The 26,788-nt window shown below is 38.6% G+C and overlaps 2 protein-coding genes across 2 annotated transcripts; both read right to left on the bottom strand.

Moving 5' to 3' along the window:
* Positions 1–118: 118 nt before the first annotated feature.
* On the bottom strand, positions 119–5,950 carry xkr7a (XK related 7a). Its single transcript, XM_030138758.1, has 3 exons — positions 5,345–5,950; positions 2,937–3,136; positions 119–2,706 (listed from the first exon to the last, which is right to left on the bottom strand). Exons 1-3 carry the CDS (start codon positions 5,878–5,880, stop codon positions 1,751–1,753), a joined length of 1,692 nt encoding a protein of 563 aa, XP_029994618.1. The 5' UTR covers positions 5,881–5,950; the 3' UTR covers positions 119–1,750.
* An 860-nt stretch (positions 5,951–6,810) lies between these two features.
* On the bottom strand, positions 6,811–15,347 carry rap1aa (RAP1A, member of RAS oncogene family a). The gene is made up of 9 exons (XM_030138759.1): positions 15,207–15,347; positions 13,360–13,504; positions 11,569–11,656; positions 10,656–10,724; positions 10,483–10,539; positions 10,252–10,392; positions 8,690–8,833; positions 8,413–8,530; positions 6,811–7,474 (listed from the first exon to the last, which is right to left on the bottom strand). Exons 3-8 carry the CDS (start codon positions 11,623–11,625, stop codon positions 8,441–8,443), a joined length of 558 nt encoding a protein of 185 aa, XP_029994619.1. The 5' UTR covers positions 11,626–11,656; positions 13,360–13,504; positions 15,207–15,347; the 3' UTR covers positions 6,811–7,474; positions 8,413–8,440.
* Between the last annotated feature and the right edge of the window lie 11,441 nt (positions 15,348–26,788).

Below are 26,788 nucleotides of genomic sequence, written 5' to 3'. Positions count from 1 at the left end.
TGTCCATCCATCCATCCATCCATCCATCCATCCATCCATCCATCCATCCATCCATCCATCCATGCAATTTTAAAGCATCTTGTTTTGTGGTGTAAAAAAGGCACTAATGCACAGCAACTCAGGTAAACACATTGCTCTTTATTTTAGCAATAACATAATGAAATTGTCTTCACCTTCATGTTCATTTTTTTTTCTTGCTCTGAACAGCAACAGTCTGGTATGACCAGTTTAAGGCTTTTGATTCTAGCTTTGTGTTTGAGGTACAGCCCCCATCCAACTCTTACCCAACAAGCTGATCTTATGGTTGTCACTGCGTCATGGAACTCAAACAGTTAGCACCGTAATTGAAACCTCTCTGGCTTTTTTTTTTTTCTTTTCCTTTCTTTCCTATTTTTTACTGCAACAGATATGGCGGTGGTGCTCTGCGGACCATTTATTTATTTTGGTGTCTTCTGAGAGCCAGAGACAGTGTTTATAACAAAACTGTCGTATCTCAGTGACACGGTTTCAAATGAATTAAAATGCACATGGCAGGACTGTTCCTCACATACACCCATACACATGCTGGTATGTGAGCTCACACACATACACACAGACACACATTGTTCAATTATGTTCCCTTTGTGGCTATTCTATTGAAAATAACCCTGATAAAAGAAAGTACCACATGCCTGTACCATCAATAATACCAAAACTATTCTGTTAGAAGTCTGAAGCTAATATTTTTCTTTTTACATTTTTCAGACAACAAAGTACAGATACAGTACAATTACAGACAGTGCTGTCCCTGTGTAATCTCCCTAGTCATTGTACAGTTTAATTTACATGGAAATGAATGTGTCCCATTGCCTTTGTTGAGTGTTGCAGTATGAAAATACAACTGCTGAGAGAATGCATCCTGCAAATGAAAATCATAATGTAGCTATTGTTCAGTACATACACATTCTGGAGGAAGGTGCATCCTGTTGGAATAATAGTGATGGCATGGCCCAAAAACAATGGATTGCTTGTAAACACACACAAATCATTTTTCTAGCTTACCTCAAAAAAACAAATATTGTACCACAGGAAAATGCTCAAAGCCTTGTCACAAATAATCACATTTTCAACTGTTTTTACATTCAACTAAAATGTTGCTTTTGAACTGCCCTTCCAAATGTGAAGCAGCATTATCAGAGACCCCTTCAACATGAGTGAATAGCTATGGAAAATGATGGAAAAGATCAGTATCTGTGTTCTAGAATTTGCAGGTTGTGTTTAACATTACAGTGTGCGTTTCCTGTCTTTTCTCAGTAATGTTTCATTCTAGCTGCCATAAATAGTCATACATGTTGAAGGCGTGTCTCTGTTGTTGAACACCTTGAGAAGATGTGGTGAAGCACCATCACTGAGGAGGGCTTTCTGCTTCTGATTGATAGTCGAACAGCTCCACTTCTCAGCCTCTGCCTCTGTCTGTGCTCCACAGGCGGCAGCAGGTTTTACTGTTGCCTCTTTAACTACAGCCATCTCTTGTACCGCACCCTGACCTGAGAAATTATACAGAAACCTAAATATGCACCAACGTCACATGATTTTGCCTTTGTAGGAAATAAAGACACCTCACTCCATCCCTTTCTTCACTTCTTTTTCTCCAGAGAGCTGTCAAGTTGGCGTGGAGCTGAAACAGACGTCTCCAGGAGAGTCATCCTCCCGCCATTTAAAGGCAGGATGTCTGCATGGCAGCGAGCTGAGTCACAGCACCTTCAGTGCATCACACGGTGGTCTCGTACTCCATCACTTCTTTGGGTGTGCCAAGACAGCGGTACTGAATTCTTGGTGTGACTGGTGCAGCGCTTTCGAGCACCAGAATGGTTTTACGCAGTCGGCGGTCAATGAAGTGAGCGTCCCAGGCTGGGTATTTCTTCCTGGGCAGGTCTATTCGGATGACAGGCCCCTCTGTCCTGGGTGAGAGCTGAGGCGCTGGGGCCTGAGCTCCTCGAGGTGGTCTTACCTGAAATACATCTCCGTCCACCCCAGGCCCCTGCTCTCTTTCTGACCCTTTAGTTCTCTGAAGGGTCCTGGGGGGGCTGCTCACCAGGTCAGGGGGGTGACTGGAGGCTGGGGAGGCCAGAGACTCTACAGGCACCTCCTTCTCCACAATGTAGCTCCACCCTGAGACTGGACCATCAGGGTGCAACAAACAATAATACACAAACATGAAGAAGGTGCCTAGAGCATAGGTGCTGGCCACCACACAGACCATGATGACAGCGTAAAAGTCTGACATCCGCTGACCGCGGTACAGGTACCAGGCAGTTGTGAGTGCCACGTTCTCAATGAACACAGTCAGGCTGTAGATGAGCATCCTACAGCGGGTGCGCCCCTCCCTCACACTGAACCAACAGAAAATATACACAATGCCCACCATCATGTTATAGATGATCTCCTCCCACTTGGACATGCAGAAGTCTGTTTCACCTTGAATTATCCAGAATGTCATGATGCACCAGTGCGCCACTATGAAGATGCCGAAGTAAAGCTGAAACACGGAGGCAAACAGGGCAAAGGCCAGAGTACGGGCCCCGATGGTGAAGAGGTGCCACAGAATTTGAACTATGACAGACTTGTAGGTCATAGGTAGCTTATCATCACGGGAGTCCCTAAGGACTTTCTGATAGGAGGCGATCATCCAGGCAAGGGATATCAGTGAGGCAGAAGCTGAGAGGCCTGGTGAGAAAGATGGAGTGAAAGCAATTAGATGGGATGGAAATGGCTCTGGGGGAACTGTCTTACCATTTAGCACTGCAAGAATGTACAATTTCCCTTCAGTGTGGGGGACTGACAAGACAAGCACAAGTGACTCATCATGCACAGCGTGGGCTGTAGATATGTGACTGACTGATTTATTTTTGACATGCTGATGATGGCTGCAGTGATTGGTCATTTTGGACACTCACCCTGAAGGGGCAGCACCTGACTGGCGTGGATCATGATGCTGAGCTGCAGCACCAGCTGTGGGGCGCTCTTCAGGAACGACTCAAGCAGACGAAGCATGCTGATATCAGCACTCTCGAACATCATGCGCCAGTAGTAGTGACGGCGCTCTGGGTCTGCATGCCAACGGCTCTGCACGCCCAAGTACAGGGCATGAACATATCTGTGCATCAGAGGCAGATGAGAGGGAAGGCAATAGAGCAATTAAAAATATTCATTAGTGAATTTAATTTTGTCCAACAAATAATTTTGGGTCATAATAACATGCTTCAAAAACTTTTGGACATCAAACAGAGACTCTGAGAATTCACAACTCATTATTCCAAACTCTGGGAACTGTCAGTAGTTCTTGCCAAAAAGCTGGTTCCTTCTTCCTTTGGGATTTAGATTAGACTGAAAGTGAACTAAGCAGCTCTGTGGTTTTAATTTTAGTACAGCCATCAGAGGGGGAAAATGTAGAACTTCTCTGCAAACTGACTTGAAATAAAATAAGTCAGGGGGCTGCACAAAATCAAAATATAGGCAGCTGTGGATACAAACTAAATTAATATAAACATGCCTCATACATACACCTCATACTGTTGGACTAAAACAAGCTTGGCTGTAAATTCCCTTGCTGAACTCCTGAGCTTTGTTGACTTGATGCCACACCTCAGCCTCACCTCTTTTTATAATGACCCTGTATAAACAACACATGATACTGTATACACACAGCTTGTGCAAACATAATTCTGCAGAAATGTGTTATCTGTGTAGCTATGAAGTGACATGTGACATCGATTTCTACAATGCAAATATAAAATGCCTAAATTATTTCACAGTGTCCAACTGTGTGTGTTTGAAGAAGATTGGTGGTTGCTACGGTGGGCAAAAGCTATAAATGTTCCAGTAATTGCCTCTGGGAGAAGGGTCAGAAGAACCCTGTGTCAACAAGCGCAGTCAACCACAAGGGAATTTGTGTAACCCTTTTCTGTCCTGGTTCCTGCTGCACAAAGTGTGCCCTGGGATGTAACAAAATGAGAAAATAGAGCATACATGCACTAATGGGGGTCAAAGACCGAGCCACACAGGAGGACACACACACTTTGATCGTGCACACTCTGTAACAAAACCCTTATCCCATCCCTGTGCACTGACATTTAATTCTAGTGGCGGGCCCAAATTGATCCCGGTTCACCTGACTAACTGTGTATCAGTGACGGATCATTCCTGAGTTCACAGCTGAGGGTAAAACACACAGCGGTAATCCTCTTAATGTGCAGACACGCCGGTCTGAAAGCAGCAGCAATGAACACAGCATATAACAGCTTTAATGGCATTACCAGTAATTCTGTGCTGCCACAGTGTTTTAATGTGCTCCTGAAATCACACACACAGAGATGTCTACATCTCCAGGAGGAAATAAGGGATCAATATGAAATGCCCACAGGACTGTCTAAAGGGGCAGGAAGCAAGAGACCACAAAGAGAGACGCAGGCATAGTGATTATGCAGGACTACATATAAATCAAAGAATTGATTTGCATCTCATTTCACCTGTATAGACACATAATTTATCTTTTTTATAACACCTCATATCTCCATATAATACAATTTGTCTTTGAAAGTCATCACATTCCGTCTAACCCTCCTCCCACCACAGTTCAGCTGAATGCTTCCTCCTGGCTGGCAGCAGTTCAAACCTGTCAAAACCAATCAGAGCACTCTAAGGCTGAGCACTGCCTCACCATCACTGACTGAGTAGCTGACCTACAGACCTACTACCATCCATGTGAGAGTAATGCCAGAGTCTACACTCATTTGTTTTTGGTGTCAGAGCCTGCCTGATCATTAGGCGTGTTCAAGTTCATCTTAGATAACTACACTAAAAATGTCAAAACTGTTTGAGAAGAGATGTGAGGAAATGCATTGTGCAAAAAGCCTCAAGCTATGAACGGAAAATACATTTAACGGTGATAGAGAGGCGAGAACACATACCACTGTGCAAACAGGAAGCAACTCTCAGGACATTCATAAGCTATTCATCCTCTTCAACAGTCAGACTTGCTCTCACCCAGACCCCAAAAGGATTTCAGTTTTTCTGTATAAGGCGATTGGTGTAGATGAGTTGACTATTTCCCCAGGAGATTATTGACCTAAAAGCCCGTCAGGGGCTGGGGGTAGTGGGTGGAGTCTCGTTCCCCCCTACCAAAGCAGGGATAAACGTCAAACAATACAAAAAGACATTTTTGCATTTTGGACACAGCCCTCTCTGAATGATTATGTTTCATAACCATTTAGCGACAGGGAGTGTTGCACACACACGCACACAAAGGCAGCAGACTGAATGTGTACTTTCCCCTCCTGTGATCATTATTAGTGTTGAGCCTCACCTCCAGACCTGTGCCAGCTGAAAGATGTGAATAATGGCCTGAAAGAACCACATGAAGACTCTGCAGCAGCCCCGGGCTCCTCCCCCGGTGCCCGGCCTGGGCAGCACCCCGGCAGCGGCGGTGCGGCCAGCGCCCCGCTCGCCGCTGTCCTTGGTGCTGAAGTCGCTCTCTTCCGCTCCCGACGCAGCGACCACAGCGGCCGCAGCCGTGCCGCTCTCGACGGTTTCCGAGAAATCGTAGGCGAACCATCGGAAGCTCAACACTTGCACGACCACGGACGGGACTATCACAAAGACAAGAGTCAGTGCAAAGCACCAGTAGTCCCTCCTTAGGTAGTAGTCCGCGGCCAGCCACAGGTCTGAGGCCCCGTCCGAGAAGAAGACCAAAAGGGCGCACAGCGTCCAGCAGCAGTCCGGGAGGGAGTAGCGCTGTTCGGCGGGACGGCGCTCGGGAGGCCGCGGGTCCGACCTGGGAGGGCACTCGGGTGGGATTTCGTTTCGTAGAGAGACGGGTGCACCATCAGATTTCGCGGCCATGTTTGTTGTAGGGAAGAGAGTGAGTAAGAGATGGGAAAATGATGGAAGGGGGGGAGGGGGGTCGCGTAGCCTGTCGGTCTGTATGCATGCGTGTGTAGGAGAGGGAGGGGAAAGGAGGCAGGGAGGAGGGCCGGGGTAGGTGAGAGAGATGGGCAGTCACCGCCGCTCATCAATCAGCGACAGCATGGAGAAGAATGGAAATTTAATCTGAAAGCAACCACATAAAATCTACAGCTCTGGTTTCTCCTCATCAAAAATCAGTACATTATGATCACGTGGTTCCAGAAGACACCTGGGGATAATGTCATTCATATTCCTGCACAAGTGGAGTTAACCAGAGACATGATGGAGCAGGGATCAATAAGGCTGATCAAAAGGTGATGGAGTCTGATTCAACTGACAAACATATGTACGCTGCTGTAAATGTCACTTAGGGCCCACTGTGGACTGAGTTTAGACTCAAGTACACATTCATTAAAAGCTCATGAACCCTCTGATGTAGAGGTTTCAACTGGATTTTACTTTATCGCAGCTAAGAGTTTCTATTCTGCTTTTTTGCCCTTCAGTTCTCTTTGACTGTCTGCTGATAATAGCCTGAGGTCTCAAGATTCCTTTGTCTGACTTCTATCTTCCCAAAACCTGCTCAATATGAATGTACATTGATGAATCCATCTAGTTAATTCATTGCTTTTAAAGGTTTATCTGCACATAGAAAAACCCTAATCACTATTTTTGCCCTTAGTGGATTTGCATTTTCTAGTGTACTGTGGAGAAATCATGCTTTTGTCAACATATTGTTCATTTAACCATTGTCTTAAAAACACCAATAAAGAAACAGACCAAAAAATAATGAAAATGTACTAAAATTTAATCATTCATAAAAGCTGGAAAATCATCTGTGACAGGGTAACACAAGAAGCAATATTAGAGTCGGTTTAGTACAATATATTTTCAGCCTCAAGACAAAAATCAAAACTCACCGCCCCCCCCACCCCACCCCATCAGTCTATAAAATACTAATTTCCTTAGCTTTATTATGCAAAAATGGAAGTAGAATATATTATGGGAAATATGGAAGGCTTGCAGCTCCGATATAAAACAAAGTCACTTAGGAAAGATGTTATTTCATCAATACACATCCTTGTAAGTAGGAGTGAGTAACTTATGGACAAATGATGCATTTGTGTCGACACTGTTAGTGCAGAAACGTATGAGAAGGCCAACATTTCACATGGTTTCTTTTGCAAACGTATTGTCACAATATGCCAAAGGTTTGTGTTACTTTTAATAAAACACTTTAGTTCCCATATATGGATTTAAACCCATGGTCTCTTCTTTTACATTTACATATCCAAAAAAGAAAGACACCTTGGAGAAGAAGAAAAAAGAAACAGAGTTGTCATCAGGCTGACAGTACAAAAAAGGAGGTGAATTTCTTTGCTGTTAAAAAGCAGAGAAGATATCTTGAGCGTATGTGCCGTCTCCTGCCATTTTGTGAGTGGTGGAGTAACTCTGTCAGCTGTTTTCAAAATGTTCTGGAGAGGACTTGGAATGCTGGCACGATCCACCGGGAAACAGTTAATCAAACAAGTTTCTGCAAACAAGAAAAACAACATCATTAGCATCAGTTAAAGATATACAGTACGTGAGCTGTTTAGAGAGCAGTCAGAGCCTTGTTTCAAAGATTTAATCTGAGTTTATTCTAGTGAGACACGGGTGGGTATTAATCACAAAAGTCCTGGATATGTTCCAGGTTTTAGGGTTTTTTGGTCTGTAAATGTAAGAGAATACAAACAGTCGCACATAGAAGTAATTTACTGTATAAACAGAAGTGGAAGCAGAGTCAGAGGAAGTTCCATATTGGGAAATTAGGGCTACATTACAATCTACCATTTACACCCCCCCCCCCAAAAAACAAAACAAAACAAAACAAAACATCACGTCTGTCATTTTGAAGGATTACGTACATGTACACTATTTTATCTCTTCACAGGCTGGTTTTATGCTAAATACCAAATTTATCTCCTATATTTACACTAGATACTTTCAGTTATGGTGTTATTTCTTAGTCTAGAAGCAGATCATGTACACTGCCATTATATCTCAGTTCCAATGTTCAACAGCAGGTGGAGCCACAGCATTCAGTACAATAGCACAAAAGAATCAAAATTCAGTTTTACAAACATCAGCCTGTCATTACGTGCCACTGTTCCAGGGTTCCATTTAAAAATAATTGTCCTTCTTAATAACTCCATCATGAAATAGTGGGTGATGCACTTGTCACAAACCAAAAAGGAAAATAAAATGACTTTCTTTCCTTTTTAACCTGAAGCAATGACTTACCTTTATTTCAAAGAAACCAACAGTTATTTGAACTTATGTTGATGAGTTTATCTTGCTGCTCCTGTACATGCCCCTCTCTCTATCATCATTTAATGAAAACGCTTGATTCATTTCTGAAAAAACCCTAAAAACATTTATCATCCAACACTAGCACATATCTGCTTTAAATTCTGTTCAACACCCACTCACCTGGCCTGGAGCTCTGTGGGAGGGCATTTTAAAGCAGTGTGCAATTTGACTTCTTTTTTGTCTTCTTCTTTTCCATCGGCGTTTTTCTGTTGATCTGTCGCACCAGATCATAGAAAATCTACAGAGGGACAGAGGAAGTTGAAGGTCTGAACAGTTTGTTCCCATAATGAGCGAGTGTCAAAGCCATCTGTGCAACTGTCTCATATACATTCTGTTCTAAATCATATCAGAGGCACAGTTCTTCAGTCAGTACCATATAGACGATATGAGTACTCACCTCATTAACATTGATCTTTGATTTAGCTGAAGTCTCTAAAAAGGCACAGTTGTTCCACTGACGGGCCAGATTCTGACCCTGCTCCTTTCCAACCACACGCTCATCCTCCAGGTCACACTTGTTTCCCACCAGGATCATGGGAACCTGAATTATTATTAACAGAGCAAAAGATTTAACTGTTAAAACAATTTCACTTTATACTAGTGAAAGACATTGTATTACTCTATCCTGAATTTAGATTCTGGTGGTTTCACAGTATGCACAAGTGCTTTTAAATCTGCATGGCTGGTCTTTATATAGTTGTGTATTCTATTTTGTCAGGAGTGAATACAGTATAAAAACATTCAATTCCATCATGTATAAACAAGGCTTTGATTAATACAGACCTTCTGTTCTTAGCCCCATGAAATGATACAATAGGACATGTAATCATTATGTATTCAATAGGTGCAGAATATACATAATTGTTATGCTAACTAACACGGTGAAAACAGAAGTTAAAAATAAATAGATATGGCAACTACTTCAACACTGCCTCCTTTTCAAAAGAATATACTGAATATATTCATTTCTGTGTTATAAAGACATAACCAGGTCATAAAGTCCCCTCTTGATACACACTGCACTATAGCATTTCTACTAATGGAGGATTATATATGAAATATATAAAAATATAGAATGTGCTGCCTTTTGAAGTATTACAGCTGTTCTGTCCATTATGCTACCGTCTGACGGACAACATACGATTCCTACAGTTTTTTAGGAAATTAAAACAGGTATACTGCTTTATAGTCATGCTGATAATGTTTGTCATTTTCAGCAAATCATGATATTCATCAACACAACCATTTAACAAGTCTGTGCAAAGTGGATGTTCATATTTTCACACCATTTTTTTTTTTTTTTTATGATGTGAAAACTAACCAATATGCGCAACAAATCAAGAAACATGCCATGCCCAGCATGTTGTATATCCTCTGTGTAAATTAAGAGATGAGGAGACTAAGACTGAAAGTGGCAGATAGCATCTAACAGCAGCTCTGACATTTCAACCCTCTCACAAAGTTCCTGCCCCCCTTCGCTCTGCCTCCTCTCCCACAGAGCTGACTCTAATGAGGGAGACATGAGCCTGAGAGGTTACAGATTATATAGACACACCAAAGGTTATCACTGAGGAGAAACTCCACAAAACAAGGAGCTGCTTATGGGATGAAAGAGTTGTGCAATAGAAATGGTCTCATAACATCAGGAAAAGGCATATTTATGTTAATAGAGTATAATCCAATAACATCTGTAAACTTCTGTTAACAGTTAAAAGACTGTCATATAATTCCCATTTGTTCCCTTAAGCAGATACAGAAAGAGCTGACACCTAATTTTGTATTTTTCACTCTGTACCTCTATCTACTCAGTCTCACTGAATACCAAATATCACCACACACACGCTACCTTTAAATCAGAGTTTTGTGAATATATGGTTGCCCAGGCTGACGCTGAAATTACAACAAAGCTCAAATATATACATTTGTAGAACAAAGAACAACTTGTAGGTTATCACTCACATCCTCTGTGTCCTTTACTCGCAGGATCTGTTCCCGGAGGTCCTGTAGGTCATTAAATGTTGACTGTGCTGTAATGGAGTACACCAGGGCAAAGCCTTGGCCGTTCTTCATGTACAGGTCCCTCATCGCTGTGAACTGTTCCTACACAACGACAGTAGAAGACAAACATCATCAGCCTGGTTGTGTTCATCCTGTAAGCTACCAAATGACACCTTAAAAAGATTGACTTACTGTTCCAGCTGTGTCCAGAATTTCAAGCATACATTGTTGCCCGTCAACCTCAACTTGCTGTTGGAACAAGTCAAGTTTTACAAAAGAAGTGGTTACAGACTTGCATTGACAGATGCACCTTCAGAAAGTCAATTAACATGCTCAATGTGCTACTCTATATATACACACGTTACCTTTCTGTAGGAGTCTTCTATTGTGGGGTCATACTTCTCCACAAAAATGCCTTGCACAAATTGGACTGTCTGAAAATGACAATGGGAGGACATCATTAACATTTTACATAAGCTGTAATATCAGCAACCACTTCATATTCCAAAAGAATGGATATTATTGTAGTGATTTCTCCTACAGTTACTTTGTTACAGGGTGGGGAAGCAAAATTTACAATATTTTGAGGGAGGGATTGAAAGACAGTGTATGACCAATTAGTTTATTGAAAGTCATGAAAATTTATTTGCCACAAGAAAATTGACATAATAGAAAATGTTTTTATTCTATGTGTCCTCCTCCTTTCTCAATAACTGCCTTCACACACTTCCTGAAACTTGCGCAAGTGTTCCTCAAATATTCGGGTGACAACTTCTCCCATTCTTCTTTAATAGTATCTTCCAGACTTTCTCGTAATAGTTTTTCTCATAGTCATTCTCTTCTTTCCATTATAAACAGTCTTTATGGACACTCCAACTATTTTTGAAATCTCCTTTGGTGTGACGAGTGCATTCAGCAAATCACACACTCTTTGACGTTTGCTTTCCTGATTACTCATATGGGCAAAAGTTTCTGAAAAGGTATGGATAATAGTGTTAGGTATGATTATGACATCAATATATGTTTGGTTTCAAAACAACTGATGTAGTGCCTGCTGAGAAAAAACAACTAAATGTTCAGTGTAAATTTTGCTTCCCCACCCTGTAAATTGCTTAACAAGGTTATATTCTTCAAAATGACTCTAGCTGTTTATTCTCACAGTAATGCAGTGTGTGCCTTAACTATTAAGAATCAATGACAATACTCATAATAAACACATTTGTACTCAGTTGTCAGTGTTGTGGATAAATCCTGCCCGTGACTGAAGACATCACTTACCAGTGCTGATTTTCCCACACCTCCTGATCCCAGCACCACTAGCTTGTACTCACGCATGGTGGGCAACTTCACTGGACAGCACAAAAGTCTGTCAAAAAGTAAGAATGAGACAAGCAATTAGAGGGAAGCCAAGTTTTAATAATGGTCATTTATATCTACATGTTTATCTCACCATAATCACCTTGTGCCAAAGCAAAATAAAGAATAATCCAATATATCCTGATATACTCCACATGCCTAGTGGGTCAACTATTACAACTTTTCACTTAAACCCATGTAGTGCAAGAGCTCAGTAATAGTGTTAAAAAGCAACCCGCAGCAAGATCTACAATACATATTAAAAAAATACAGTCAACCAAACTTATAGCAGCGTGAACGCCCTGTCAATAGAGAATCTACTACAGTGAAATATTGTCACTGACATCAGCAGATCAAATTGTCATTTCACTGCCAAAAATGAGCTCTCTTTCACACCCACTGCCATGGGACTCTGCTGTCATATGATAGGGGTGTATCCCCTTTTTGAAAAAGAAAAAACATACAGAGGAGCTGAGGAAAAATCACAGACTGGTCCCTTAACTCCACCAAGTCCCTCTAATATAGAAACTTTAATGAAACTCAAAAGGCTCACAGCACTCAAAATGTGTTGGGGAAAAAAAGATCCTGAAAATGGAAAGACACCACACAGTCAGTAGGTGAGAGTGCTGCAAATAACTTAATCTCATTACATTACAGAGGAGAATTGCCACAGAGAATGACCTTTCATCAACCTGACACAGTTTAGACAGAATACATGGCCTAAAAAAACAGCGGTAAGATGTACTGTGACTGTCACAGCCATAAAGATGTTTGGGACAATGTGAGATGCATGAAATCAGTCAGTGATCCACTGGTGAATATCCAACGAATATCAAGAGGTATAAACCTGAGAATCTGTTCTGATTAGTAATACTTTGTGTGGCATTTCAGTTCACAGACATGAACACGTACAAATGTAGTGTTTTAAGAGGCAATATTTTAATTGCTATTCCAAAATGCAAATGCGCTGTTCATTCATTTGATGTACAAATGTCAAAGAGGGGGTGATGCATGGCAAAATCTTATTTGAGAACCTCTTTCAATTTCCTCATCACACTAGGTCTGTGAGGCCTTTGTCAAACACTGAAACAAACAATACAACAACCACTCTGTCACACTCAACTGGCATTTGCAATTCTAACTACGACGTATGAAGCACCACCAGAAACCCACAGTGAGAGACAGGCACACGAGGCGCTCTACAAAGGGCCATTGTAATGACCCTCCTCCTCTCAAGTACACCATACAAACAGAACACAGAGATCAGAGGAGCATGTATGACCACGGCACCAAGATCATTAACAGGGTGAGGGGGTGACGCCAACATGTACCTCATGCATTAGCTGGCATAATAACCTATGTTAAAGGAAATCACAAAATGTAAATTCATGTACATTTTACAAGTCTTGCTTCAAAGCTTTGACATCAGATAAGAAACCTAAGCCTTCCTCTGATTAGATATGAGCCAGCACTGCAGTTTGAAGTATCATGTACTGGAGCTAGCAACCTTCACCAATCCTACTCACCGTTTTTTTGGGGGGGTTTTTTGTTTTGTTTTTTTTACTGCTGAGAGTGTTTCCTTGTTTGGAAGGTGCAATGGTGACAGCTAGTGACACACTGTACACTTTACAAATGAAATGTAAAACAAAACATAGGCACAAAAGTGTACTTTGTACACACTGTTACCTATAAAAACAAGAAAACTTCACCTACTGTGTACACGGCTGCTGCAGGTGACAACTCCCTCTACATCTGGGGAGGGGAGGGCCAACAGATCCTCAGGTACACTGATGTCAGCGGACAGGTGCTGAGGGGTTGATAGCCAATGAACTAGGCTATAATGCTCAGGGAACCAGACCTAAAATATAGAAATACTTAAATAATTATGTTCAGGTCAGCAACACATAAAGGAGAATTAATGTTGATAGTTTGAAATTTCACTCTTCAGTCAGAGAGGGAGACAAACTATTTTGGAAAATACACTTTGATTCATTTAGTTTATGTTAGATTGAAAGTGAATGAGTTACAAAATAGCTGAGGGACAAATCACAAAATAAACTTAATGGAGAAATGAACAAAAGCTAAACCAATCAACAATAAAACCTCAAACGTAACTGAAGTAATCTTAAAAAATAATGAAATAAAATAAAGTGGGAATATTTAAAGTAGTAGTTTAAAGTAATCCATAGGGGTTTATATCTGCTGTGCTCCTGTGCAGTCACTCACAGTGAGCTGACACTGCTGATGACTGATGGCTTCTCCTAGCAAATCTACCCACTGTGGGACCTACTTCCATGCAGTCAGGAGGCAAGTTGTCACATGTTATATAACAAAACTTTACTTATTCCTGGAACAACTTGTTGCTGATCAACAGACAAACAACATAAAATAAAGCCACACCTAGGAACAAAATAAAAAAGTAAGTTAACTGTTGCGTGTTTTACCCAGTTAAACAATTCATATATCTCTTCGTTCACGTCAACAGTTTATAGACTTGAAGTGTTTCGATGCGTGAATGAGTGACAGAGCCAGAAGGGGGCAAATGGATTTTAACTTAGCAGAAGAGCACAAACAAGCTTTACATATAATTTAATAAACCCCAAAAGTATGTAAAAGTATGTATATAAAGACAATACGAACAATAAAATGATAGTGTATGACGTAATTAGATAAAAAGTGCTTATTTATGTTCTAATTTGGAGCGTAGTTGATTTCGAAAGGAAGGGTGTGGCTATTAGTTTCCCCAATGTAAAAGACTGAGGCTGCTGCAGTGTCTAAAATAAACAAAGTCCCCGGTGTTAAAGTGGCAAAGGAAATTGAATATAATTTTAATGTTGGATTTGAGAGGTCGGTGCTGTTTGTAAACACTAGTTAGCTAAATAACGACTAACGCTGGACAACCTAAAGACTAGCACACAGTTAGCGTTAGCAACATTTGGCCAATGTTAGCTTACCTACTGGAGTGTAAACGTAGAGAAGATAACGACGAGCGGGACGATTCGAGTAGTGCATTAACCAGTGTAAATTTGGAACAAAAATAAATATTGTTAAAATGGATAAATGTCACTTCAGATTTTACACCCTTTACTGTAGTAGCTAACTGATTAACTAGCTTCAACCAGGGCTACAAGTTAGCTAGCCAGTTAGCATTCCGATAAACTCTCAAACCTCCATTTATATGACATTTAACGAGATTAGAGCCGCTTACGGAGTTTCTACCAACATATGTAAAAGATAGGAGAAAATAGACAACGAAAGAGGCAACAATCAGACTTCAATTAAACTTGAACTGCAAACCATGTTTGTACCGACAACTCGTTAGTCATTAGCTGACGTTAGCTCGTCAACCCAGTCGTCTAAGGTTAGCTTGTAACGTTAAGCTAAGATATGTTTTACTCCAAAATTATTCTGCTATCACTGTGCCAGAGATTATTTTAATGCTTCATCGCAGATCAGGACATATTTAGGAAACAACCGTAAAAGTAATGAAGTCACTGCGTGGGTAATTAGCTTCTAAAGTGCTAATTTCTCTCCGGGGTAAAGCTTCTCAAGGCACTTACCGTGTTCCGCTATGTGTGCGCTAAATCACACTGGGCGAATGTACGGAAGGGTCGGGAGGGACAGCTGCTATTGATTGGATCAGCATCAGCCTATCACAGCTATCCAGGTTAAGGTACGATTCAAGCTTCTTCAGCCAAAAACATGATTCATCCTCCTCTTGTCAAAAAGGCATCAGGAACCAGCTCTGTTCAGGGAGATACAAGCAACATGTTACATAAATAAGGCATAACACACTGTCCCATTAAAAAAAGACAGATTTTCTGGAGGAACTGATGCACCTGTGGCACCGATGAAACGCACACAAACACCAAAAGGTAGAGAAAGGCAAAGAACATGGAGCATCTCTCGGACTGATATAGCCTATTCTCAAAATACACACCTCAGTGTCTGCATCCATCCTACACAATAGTTCACTTTATTCACATCTGCGGTGAGAGTTTTCCAAGATTCAAACAATTCAAAGGGCATTTAATATCATTCGATTTTACACATACAGTGAAAATTTTTTTGATGCTCCACGCATTTGCGATATATTGCATTAACCCTTGTGTGGTGTTCATATTTTTGTTATTCAGCCAGTGTTCTTGGGTCTGGTGGACCCTTCTGCATTTATGGGTTTTTAATTCAACATAATCAAACAATTTTATGTTTAAATACTCAACAGATGTTTACTTCATCCCAATTACAAGCAACATAAAAAGCAAATATGTTTAATATTTGCCTTTTGCCTTTGCTAGATCACATTTATGAATAAAAGACTGAAAAAAAAAAAACAACTGAAAGGGTTCTGTCTCTTCTCTTTTACTTTGTTTTAATTGATTATTATTTATGTTTTATTGATTATGTTTTAATTGTAATTGTGTGTTTTTAATCTCTCTTTTCCATTTTTGTAAAGCACTGTGAATTGCCCTGTGTATGAATTGTACTGTACAAATAAATCTGTCTTGCCTTGCCTTGTCTAAAGTGCTACTCTTTTTTTTTTTTTTTTTTTTTTTTTTTTGTAAAATGTAATATAATCAAGACATATGGAAAAATCATTTTAAAAAATTACTCATTTTACTTTTAATGAAAATGAAAATGGGTCCCACAGACCCAAACACCATACAAGGGTTAAGTCATTGAACTCTGCCAAGTAATGTTCCATTCTCCAAACCCCCATGCTTCCTTCTGCACGTACCAAGATAATGAAACACATCCAGGACATGACATGTTGAAACTCTCAAGAATTTAGTTTTTGTCATTTTTTATTGAGAGACAAAAAAAATCACTTTCATTACTTTGTGTCTTTCTGATGCAGCCAAACCTCTTGAAACACTTTTTTTTTTTTTTTTTTTTGCTCAAAAATATTTCATGGGTAATACTTGAGATTGTGTAAAATTATAAGGGTGTCCAAAAATTTTTTTCCACTACTGTATATGAGAATAAGCCAGTAAGCACCACAAAACAAACAAGGAGCAAACACAATAATAACACCAGGTAATAAAAAAAAAAAAAATAGCAAGGTTAAAAAAAAAGACAATATTTGCAGCCCTAAACATAATCTAGACACCGAACAAAATGTAAACATAATATGAGGCACCTATAACATGCAAAGCAGAGCAGTCATGTGCCAGGTATGTCCAAACACCTTCAGTGATGTGCAAAAAAGGCTGAGGTAACCTTTACCATCACATAATAGATTGTTTAACACTTAGTCAAGCAGAAAAAAGAGGACATTTGTACATTTTGAATAAAACAATAAAAACTTTCCAGTTTTTTTAATCCTGTGAAATGGTGTTGCTGAACTGTAAACATTGTCTGTTGATGCTATTATTGCCAAGTTCCTATGTCTATCTTGTTTATCGTCTAAATTTTTATTGTCATTTCCAAACAGGGTCGGGACCCAAAATGGGTTGCAGATGTTTTTACTGGGTCACCATCTGTCAGTGTAAACTACACAACAGAAATGTAATATGTGAATTTATTGTTTGAATTAAAGTAGTAGAGGTGTTTTCTGGTTTATCCATGTGTGAAATTCAGAAAATCTGTAATCCAGAAATGAACAAGACAGAAATGATGCAAAAGATGTAACAAGAGGAAGATGATATTGTAGAGGTGATGACAAAGACACAATAAACCTTCTGACACTATTTTGATGGTGTAACAATCTGTAAAAATGTGTACATCATGGCAATTCATGATTTATTTGAGTAAATTTTGGTTCTAAGTAGATATAACATTGATTTTTTGGGGGTCTTATGCTGAAAATATTTAGTCTAAACTACCTATAAAGAACCAACAAACTCCCCCTGCACTCTCCTTTTGTATTTAAAGATGCAAATTATGAGTAAAACAAACAAACAAAAAAAAACATCAGTCTGTATGATTTTAGAGGAAACAGTCCTTTAAACTGCAGCACTGTTTCACAGAAGAGGGTGAATTTGCGGAATTGTTCTAATGAGGAACTGAAAACCTGTTTGACACGAATATGAAAACAGATGATGGAGTGAGACTCTGGTTGAAATAGGGGAGGAAGGATATGAGACATATTCTATGGTTTATATTTCCTTTTATTTATTCATCTGTTAAACTGAGACTAAAGATATTTGGACGTTTCCCTCATGTTAAAATAAGATGCAAGATTAAAAGTGGAGGCATTATTAACCAAAGCCTCAGCCCACACTTTTTACCTCTGCCGAGGAGGTTATGTTTTTGCTGGTGTCTGGTGTCTGTCTGTCTGTCTGTCCGTGTGCAAGATAACTCAAAAAGTTATGGACAGATTTGGATGAAAATTTCAGGAAATGTTGATACTGGCACAAGGAACAAATGATTAAATTTTGGTGGTGATTGGGGGGGGGGGGGGGCACTGATCTGCCCTGGCAGAGGTCTGCGCTCTCTGAGTGCTTTTCTAGTTTCGTACTGTTTTTGTTGCCATTTCTCATGTAATTTTACTGTTAATTTATTTAAACTCTTTTTCTCTCTTTATACGGGGTTGTCTGTGGGTGTAAGTGCTGTCGGGTCATGTGGTATTGGGATTTGGGGGCCTACTCCTTAGAAAATATGATGTAATTTGATTGGAAACTGCTTTTTTTTTTTTTTTTTTAACAATACGGAAGTCCTCCTTTAATTTTTTATTACAAAAATACTAAGTATCATCATTTTGGACCATCATATTACCACATTTGTGTATAAATGTCTGGAAAAGCTGGAGAAGATAATAAATAAACAACAAAAAGATTGTAAAAGAAGTCCACTGGGGACCATCTACAACCAATAGATCTGGGAAATGTCATTTATTTTTCATGGTCTCCACATTGATTTTACATTAATTTGACTTACTGCAGGTGCTGCTCTAAAATGGCTTGTATGTAAGCCTTATAATGGCAGGGAAAAATCTCTAATATATAAATAACATTGCTTTGTAACATTACAAAATTGCTGTTTTGTGTTGTGAAGTGGTGTCAAATGAGTTTTCCCCCTTGAAGATTAATAAAGCTAATCTAATCTCATTTTATCTACTAATACTAAACAGAGAGGAAATTAAGATAAGTGGCCATTCCAGAAAGCACTGTGTAGAAGATAAAGTGCATAGAGTAACCCATTTTATAACAATGAAAAGTAGAACAGCTGCACTGAGAACTGAGGTTTGGCAGGTGATTTTTTTCTTTTTCAGTGTTTGAAGTCGAATCCAAAACAGGACTTTGATGCAGACCATGTTATATAAAAAAGACCCATTCCTGTGTTGTTGTCTTCAGGTTTTTTGAAGTAAAACTATGACACAGGCAGCAGGTGTATAAACACTTTGTCAAGTTTATTAATTGGGGTCAAGAATAAATGTTTTCCAAAGCCTCAGTCTGATAGATTATACAAAGCTCTTATCTTATGCACGTAGGTGTTATTTTGCACTGTCATCATACTGAATATTGCAGTTTATTTTTGCACCTTACAGCTTAACCCATACAGACCCAATGCTACTTTTAGGTTTGTTCCCAAATTAAATTTACTCTATATCTAACCTTTCTTAAGTGATTTATCACCATTTATTTAAGATATTATCCTTTGTATTTTGTATTTTATCAGTATAAACCAGGTATTTTCCTATATTTAATTCACTGATCATGTAAATGTTCATTAAAGTTAAGATTAAAGTTGAGGGTTATTATATCAAAAACAGACAGAACTGAAGAAAAGGTTTGGTTTCAGCAATGATATTAATAACTGAACATAAACAAAGTGTCTTCATCCACTGTCACTGATCCAACTCCATGAGTTTTATTGGTGAATCAATGTTGTAGAAGATGACAGTGTTTCCACGTTCATTACAGAGCCTCTGAAAGTCCAAATGGGTTATACTTGATGACCATGAAAACATGACAAACTGTATTTTACACCAATTATTTACATGGATTGATAGGATTAGTGGATCAACAGGTATTAAACATTTTAGATCAGTAAATAGGTTTGGTTGTCAAAGGCTGTTTGGGTCTTTATGGGTTAATTATCCAAGTTTTTTTTTTTTTTTTCTTTTTTTTTAATCCAGGTCTGTCTTTATATTTCTAATTTATTATGTATAGTGTGTTTGCTCTTGTGTTGTATTTTTGTACTTTTTTATTGCCTGTCATGGTACTTCACTGTAATTTCCCAGTTGGGGATCAATAAAGTACATCTATGTTTCTATCTATGTATCTAGGAAAGTCAGTGTCTGCGCGTCATGTGTGATATGGTGTATACTCAGTGTTAACCTCCAATACATGTACTTTCCATATGATCTGCATCCCTCTCAGCTAGTAATCTGATAAGGCAGCACATGTTTAACTTTTGGATCACATGACGCTGCAGAGCAGACTGAGCTCCTGGCAGCAGAGAGTCGATACAGAGGCACTGACTGCGATAATCTGACTGCACACAGAGCTCCAGCTGCAGAGACCTCAGCAGCTCAGTCTGAGTCACTGCACATCTCAACCGGCATCGTCCCATTAGAGCCACAATCAATAAAGTGCTGAGAGTCCCCACTCACATCACCTTTCTTCAGTTTTCTCACCTGCGGCTACATATTCACTGAAAAAGAATATCTATGATTCAGTGTTTCAGGGCTCCTGTGCTCATCTTGAGAACTAAAAATAGTCTGGTAATATTTTTCTCACTACTGACAAGTCCCAAGAAACAAACTGAAACCATTAATTATCCAGATTCAGGGTCAGATAAAGCTCTGTTGTTGACCCCAAATTATTTCAGACTCTCAGTAACACATACTGTAGTAATTAGTGACGTGTTACGTTTCTATGCTTTTTATTTTCTGCAAAGGTTCACCCTCCTGCTGTGGCAACTACTGCTAGATGTGTATGTATCCGCCTCTAAAAATAGTCCCCACCTCCTCCAGATCTCTACTTGATGCTCCAGGGGTCAAACTGACAAATGTTGTTCCTACCTGAGCTTTAAAATCTAAAGGAAGATGAGATCTTGGAGCTGAAAAAAAAAAGTTTTATTTCAACGAGGAGATGGAGTTGATCCTAGTTATGTAAAGTAAAAGTAAAGTGAAGTTCTGAATTTAACCCATCCTAGTACATGCAAAAAGAGCAAAGCAAATGCGTGCAAGTATTTTGGTCAAAAACACTGACAGGGGATGGCAGAGGAAACTGGACGATGGTAAATGAAGAGCGTGCAAAATCCTATATGGGAATCAAACCTGGAACCTTCATTCTATGGTTATGGTGCAATGAGGTGACAGTGCTGACTCCCTTTTAGCACCTGCAGGACGTATTTACTTGAAAAAAGTAATGATTGTGGTCCGTTAATGGACAGAGAAGAAGAATTAAAAATCGTTATTCTCTGTGGGTCACGGAAAAAATTCTTAGACCCTCAAAAGTCATCAAAAACAATGGTTACGCAATCAAGTACTAACCCCTGTGTGCATCATGTGACTAAAACAGACAGAAAAGAAAACATGGAATGCCTAAAAGCACTGTTTTTGGCAGAACAATGCCATAGATATTGATGTAAGAACTTAAGTGATTTGGGTTATTATCAAGAAAACATGGAAAATGTTTAGATATCAGCTCTGAAATTAAACTCTTATGAGCTATTTTTGTTATCATTATATTTGTCCAAACAAATGTACCTTTAGTTGTACCAGGCATCAAAATGAACAAGAAATTGAAGAAAACAAGCGTGGTTTCATAATTTTTTTTGCGACTGTATTTTACACACACTGAAGTTGACCCGTCACTTTCAACCCATCACTTCAACGTGCAGTTACACACCACACACTGCAGACTGGGGGCAGTGGGCTGGGACTGAATGGGGGGTTGGTGCCTTGCTCAAGGGCACATATTATATAAAATCTCACTGCACATCTGGGGAATCCACCCAGCAACCCCTCAGTCACAAGTTTTCAACCTTCTAGGCCACAGAGAACAGTCAGTGAAATGAACTGATCATACAATCTGTTTCCTGATTTATAAGTTCTAAGTTAAAAATGGAAGAATAAAAGAATATGATTCTAAAATAATACTGTGCAAACCTATTTTATTATTGTCTATTATTTATTATTGTCTGTTAACATAGACCATTAACTTTGGGGAAAACAAAGCATTTACCTGCAATTCTGTTTTTTATTTATTTATTTTTTGTAAACTATAATTATTTAGTTTGAGACTCATTAAGTAATTCATTGACTACTATAATATAGGCCATTGTTTGTTGCACTTACAATCTCCTAATATTCTGTTTCCTCACTGTTTTTCTACCTTTGGAACTCTTTTAACAGTTAAGGTGGTTGGTGAGTAACTTTCATGTTTACACTGACCTACTGTGAACTTTAAAGGGAAGAATATTCTTAGGATTTCATCACTAAAGTTGACTGTTTCTGCCAGAAATCTTAAAAGTGAATACACAAGGACTGTCACATTATTATCTGAGGATCATTAATGACTGACAACACTTAACTTGACTTTGAGGGTCTTTTAGAACCCTTAAAGACTCTTCCAACCACTAAGATTAAAAAAAACAAAAATCCCATATGGAGAATGAAAAATGAGCGTTTTAGTTAATTTCTCAAGCTTGTATCACTTTTTTCTCTCAAATGTTAGTTTTTATTATTACTTTTTTTCAAAAGTAAAAAAAAAAAAAAAAAAAAAAAAAGAAAGATATAGAGTTTTCATTCGGTGTTTACAGTTTTAATCCCTTATATGAGTTTCACACAGACTTTTTTTGGCATGGTATAAATGTGTCAGTTATAGCAGGTGTATGTTTAGCTTTTGTTTGAGCTGCAGTTTCTCATATTCTTGAGCCACACTTACTTCATCATGTTTCATACTTGTGTCTAAATATGTCCTTGAGCTGAGCATCTATGTTACAGTTCCATATTTCTATTGTTAGCGGTGGTGAGTCTCATCTCAGTGATTCTGGTCGTTTCACAGACACACATGAAGCAGAAACACCCAGCTGGTGACGGACTGCCTTAGATGAGTTAGTCCTGCTGCATATCTTCCTCATTACTCTGGCTAAATATGGATCTTGAATTCATGACAGACAAGCGGCTGCACACCAGATCATCAGATGACTTGTGACTCCAAATATTATCTAATGCAACATGTATGATGAGGACATCGTTGCCATGTTAGTCAAACAAAATGTTCCTTCTTCTGATTTACGGTTCCTGTCCTATTGACTTCAATCTCATCAAACTGATTCAAGAGTACCTTAAAATTACCTTTTTTTTTTACTCATTTGTCTGTTTTTTCCAGTTAAAAAAAACTCATTTAAGCCTCAAAGACCTTAACAGCCACCACTGACCAAAAACATCTACTGATTTAAAATGTTTAATAACTATTGAACCATTAATCCTATCAATACATGTAAATATTTCAGGTAAAATGCAGTTTCTCAGCTTTTCATATTTATCAGATATGACACATTTAGACGTTCAGAGTCTCCATAGTGAATATAGAAACACCATCTTCTGCAAAACTGATTCATCTGTAAAACTTTTGTGACAGTGGTTTTTATATGTTCAGTTAATCATATGTTTTGCTTAAAAAAAGTCACTTCTTCACTTCTTTACTCTGTTTTGATATAATAATCTCTGAAGTTACTCTTATTAACATGTAGATGGTCAGTGAATTAACCCTTTAGAGGACACTCACTGAAAGTAAAGTTTTCAACCTTTGTATGTTATTGGACATTGTCATCTCCCTCCTCTTGTTATAAAACATCAGAGCAGCACTTGCTAAAAGTAAACACATGCAATAAAACAGCTGTTATAAGGTCATAAACTGACCAGAACTACTCAGATTCACTATTTACAGCTTCAAAATTTCAATAAAATCCCTCTGCGTCACTGTATCATGTTATAAAAACCAACATGCTTCTCGACCTCACTGAGGCACGGGATTGGCCCCATATTTAATGTTTATAGAAATTACCAAAAATAGCCACTTGCCTGATAAAGGTTTAAATGCAGGAATGTACATGATTTTCACTGAATAATGCAAAATGTAGATGATAATATTATAATAAATAGGGATAAAAGCTTTGAGAAAGGTTAAAAAGACAAAATCATTCAATCATAGAAAATAGTTGTAGATCTTTAAGGGTTAATATTATTGCATCAGATCAAGTCCCTCCAAAATGTACTTTACACTCCAGATCTGACAGACGCAGCCTCACATTATGCGTTTTTGATTTGTTAGTAACATCAAATCAGACGTATAATGATGCCTCAGATATATGTTTATTTATAATTTATGATAAAAATCCATCCGGCCCATTGAGGCTCTCTGCATTTCCAGTCAGTCACGTTAAACTCCTCTTTGTGAATTGAAAGAGTATCTGTTTCATTTGATCCAAGCTTTCATTAATTTCACTACTGACTTGAGTCCAGCAGCTGATCCCTGATCAGTCAGTCTCCGTCCATTAGTTTGTAAAACAAAAACATCTGTGAATAATGAGGATGAAGACCTGTCAGAGATCAGCTGGAACAGGCCTCAGTCACATCCTGCTAATATATGTGTTTTAATTATTGTCTCCACATTAGATCAGGCGGCCATTTCAGGGTTATTTTTGTTGCTACCAGATGCGTTTAGGATCATATTGTTATGATTAGAGAGGTATTAGGATTTAGTTTTTATATCCTTTTTTTTTTTTTTAAATTATGTCTGTGAATCACCATCATTTATTTTTCTAAACCTTGTGTCAGAGCAGTCAAGTCTTTTCTGTCCTTTTTCTACTTCAGCACCATTTTTCATTGTCAGTTCTCTATGAGGTCATGTGCTTTCCTGCGGCACCATCTATTTGTAGCCCAGCACAGTCATTCTTTATTGTGTTATTATGGTTTCTCAGCTGTCATAACCCTCCTCCGTGTTCATCATACTTGGACTTCCTCTTCTCACTTTGCTGATTTTTGGCTCCCCCTTCAGTGTGAGGACTGGATTAAAGAACAGAACATTTACACAGTATGTGTTAGAAAATAAAAACACTGTCCTGATGCAAATTAATTACAATAAAACTATCTCTGTATTTATCTATGAATGTAAAATAATATGGTGGCAAAGTGACACATGTATGCCAATATTTCAATGTATTTTAACAATAATCAAATATAATTGATCTTAAGCATTTGATAGTAAATTCAAAGGTAAATTACATTTAAAGATGTTAAAAATTTGCCCAAATTGTATTAGATTTACTAAATATTTATCATCATTTGGACTTTAGTGTCACTGAAGCTATAATCATGACAGCAGACATTTCATTATGGGATATTTCACATTAGTGTAATATCAGACCTGGAACAATCTACCTTCACATCGAAAATAAAAACAGGAATCATTTAGATAGAAATCTGTTCAGGATGCATTAAATGTGAAGAAGAATTTCTTTTCTTTTTTTTTTCAGTAAATCTTGCTTTTGTTTCTTTGCAGTGTGTGATGGGATCATGTGTTTAACTCCCTGTGAAGGAATTTCACATGAGGTGTTTCATCCCTGAAGGAAATCAACTCCAACTATAGTTTCACTTGATGTTTTTTTTTCCTAAAGGCTTAATTTTCAACAGTTTGATTTCCATAAAAGTATGTGGGTTTCAAATCTATATCACACTGTGACTAATATACACTATGAAAATGAGTTGTGCTCTTTAAACCTTACTTTTATGCTAAAATATGAATACATTATCTATATTCTGTGTACTGTAAAAAGGTCCCTGTCAGCATTTTACTGTTGCATATAATGTTTAGTATTAATTTCACTGCTGCATTCATTATACAGTGCTGTGCAAAGGTTTTAGGCCTCAAGTAGGTTTGTTATTTTAGTAAGAGTGTAGTGATATATTATAAAGTTTGAACACATTTCTCAGTCTCTACAAGATGAAACTGATATAGAAGAGCATTAAAAACAAGAATTTTAGAAAAAAAAAGAAGAGTATTTTACAGCAGGTTTTTTATGGCTGTTTTTTTCCCCCCTCTAAATTTTTTTCTTGTTTTTTTCCCCCACTAAATTTTTTCCCACTAAATTTTTTTCCTGGTGGAACACCCCCCCCCCCCCCCCCACACACACACACACACACACACAACACACACACAACAAATTTGCAGATACTTTTATTTTATGAAGGGCCCACAACGTTAACCTTTCATGGGGCCCACAGTTGCTGGCGGTGCCCCAGCATAAAAGTCAAATGAATTCTGATCTATTAAGACTGAGGTCTCACTGATCAGGTCTATGTCTGATGCAGGACCACATGTAGAAATGGACTGCATCAGAACTGAACAGACCAGGTTCATGTGATTTTTGCTATTTTCACACTATCCTGAGTAGAAACAGATCTGAGCAGCAAATGAGCGAAAAGACGCCTGCAGTCTGAATATTTGTGCGCTCAAGCTCTGTGCTTTAACATCACAAAACCGAGGAGCATTTTTTTTTTTCTGTACACACATCTGTAATCTATAAGTTTAATTAACACTGTGCGGTTACGGGCCTCGGCTTCATTCAGTCTTTAATGTAATCAGTTCCTCCTGTGCTTCTCCTGCTGTAAAAACAGTCCATATTTTTCAGCAGTTTTGTGGTTGTATGAAATTTAAGCCATCTGACATCCTCACCATCAGTGCTGCTGGATGACAGGCTGCCTTAAGGATGCAGATAATGCTGTTCCATAGATGTCCTTGGCCTTTGTCATGTGACATAGATGGTTTATTATCACACACTAATGGATCTCCTCCTGGCGCTCTGCTGTCATTCACATCCTCTTCACACCTATATCCACAGAGCACAACCACCATTTATGAAGAAGAGGATCCACACTGCTTATTTTAACAGTTTCACGTGTTAAATACACTGTTTTTGTTTTTTTTTTAAGTCAGAATGGCAAGCTACATCTAGCCAGTCAGCAAGATAAACCTGGAAAAAAACAAGACAATTTCCTGCTTAGAAGGATGTGAAAGAATCCATAGGAAAATTAGTATGTCGCATCGAATTTGAGGCTTATGTAGCTTTGTCAAATCTTGTTTTAATATTCTATTAATTTCTGGGTATTGTCTTTCTTATCTGACAATGTCTGAAAGAGCAAAACCCCTACAGGTAAATAACCCCTACCTCATACTTGTGTTTA

This window comes from Sphaeramia orbicularis, chromosome 7 (assembly GCF_902148855.1).
Source record: "Sphaeramia orbicularis chromosome 7, fSphaOr1.1, whole genome shotgun sequence".
Classification (NCBI taxonomy): domain Eukaryota; kingdom Metazoa; phylum Chordata; class Actinopteri; order Kurtiformes; family Apogonidae; genus Sphaeramia; species Sphaeramia orbicularis.
Note: the sequence above shows the minus strand (reverse complement) of the source record. Positions and strands in the feature narration are given on the sequence as shown.

What these genes read in the sequence shown, in the direction of transcription:
- xkr7a (XM_030138758.1), bottom strand. Translation starts at nt 5,880, where the DNA reads ATGGCCGCGAAATCTGATGGTGCACCCGTCTCTCTACGAAACGAAATC. An exon ending in CAGCTGGCACAGGTCTGGAG is followed by an intron (nt 3,137 to 5,344) that starts GTGAGGCTCAAC and finishes TCTGATGCACAG; the next exon opens with ATATGTTCATGCCCTGTACT. An exon ending in TCAGGTGCTGCCCCTTCAGG is followed by an intron (nt 2,707 to 2,936) that starts GTGAGTGTCCAA and finishes CTTTCTCACCAG; the next exon opens with GCCTCTCAGCTTCTGCCTCA.
- rap1aa (XM_030138759.1), bottom strand. Translation starts at nt 11,625, where the DNA reads ATGCGTGAGTACAAGCTAGTGGTGCTGGGATCAGGAGGTGTGGGAAAA. An exon ending in TAGAAGACTCCTACAGAAAG is followed by an intron (nt 10,540 to 10,655) that starts GTAACGTGTGTA and finishes TTGTTCCAACAG; the next exon opens with CAAGTTGAGGTTGACGGGCA. An exon ending in GAGTAAAGGACACAGAGGAT is followed by an intron (nt 8,834 to 10,251) that starts GTGAGTGATAAC and finishes ATAATAATTCAG; the next exon opens with GTTCCCATGATCCTGGTGGG.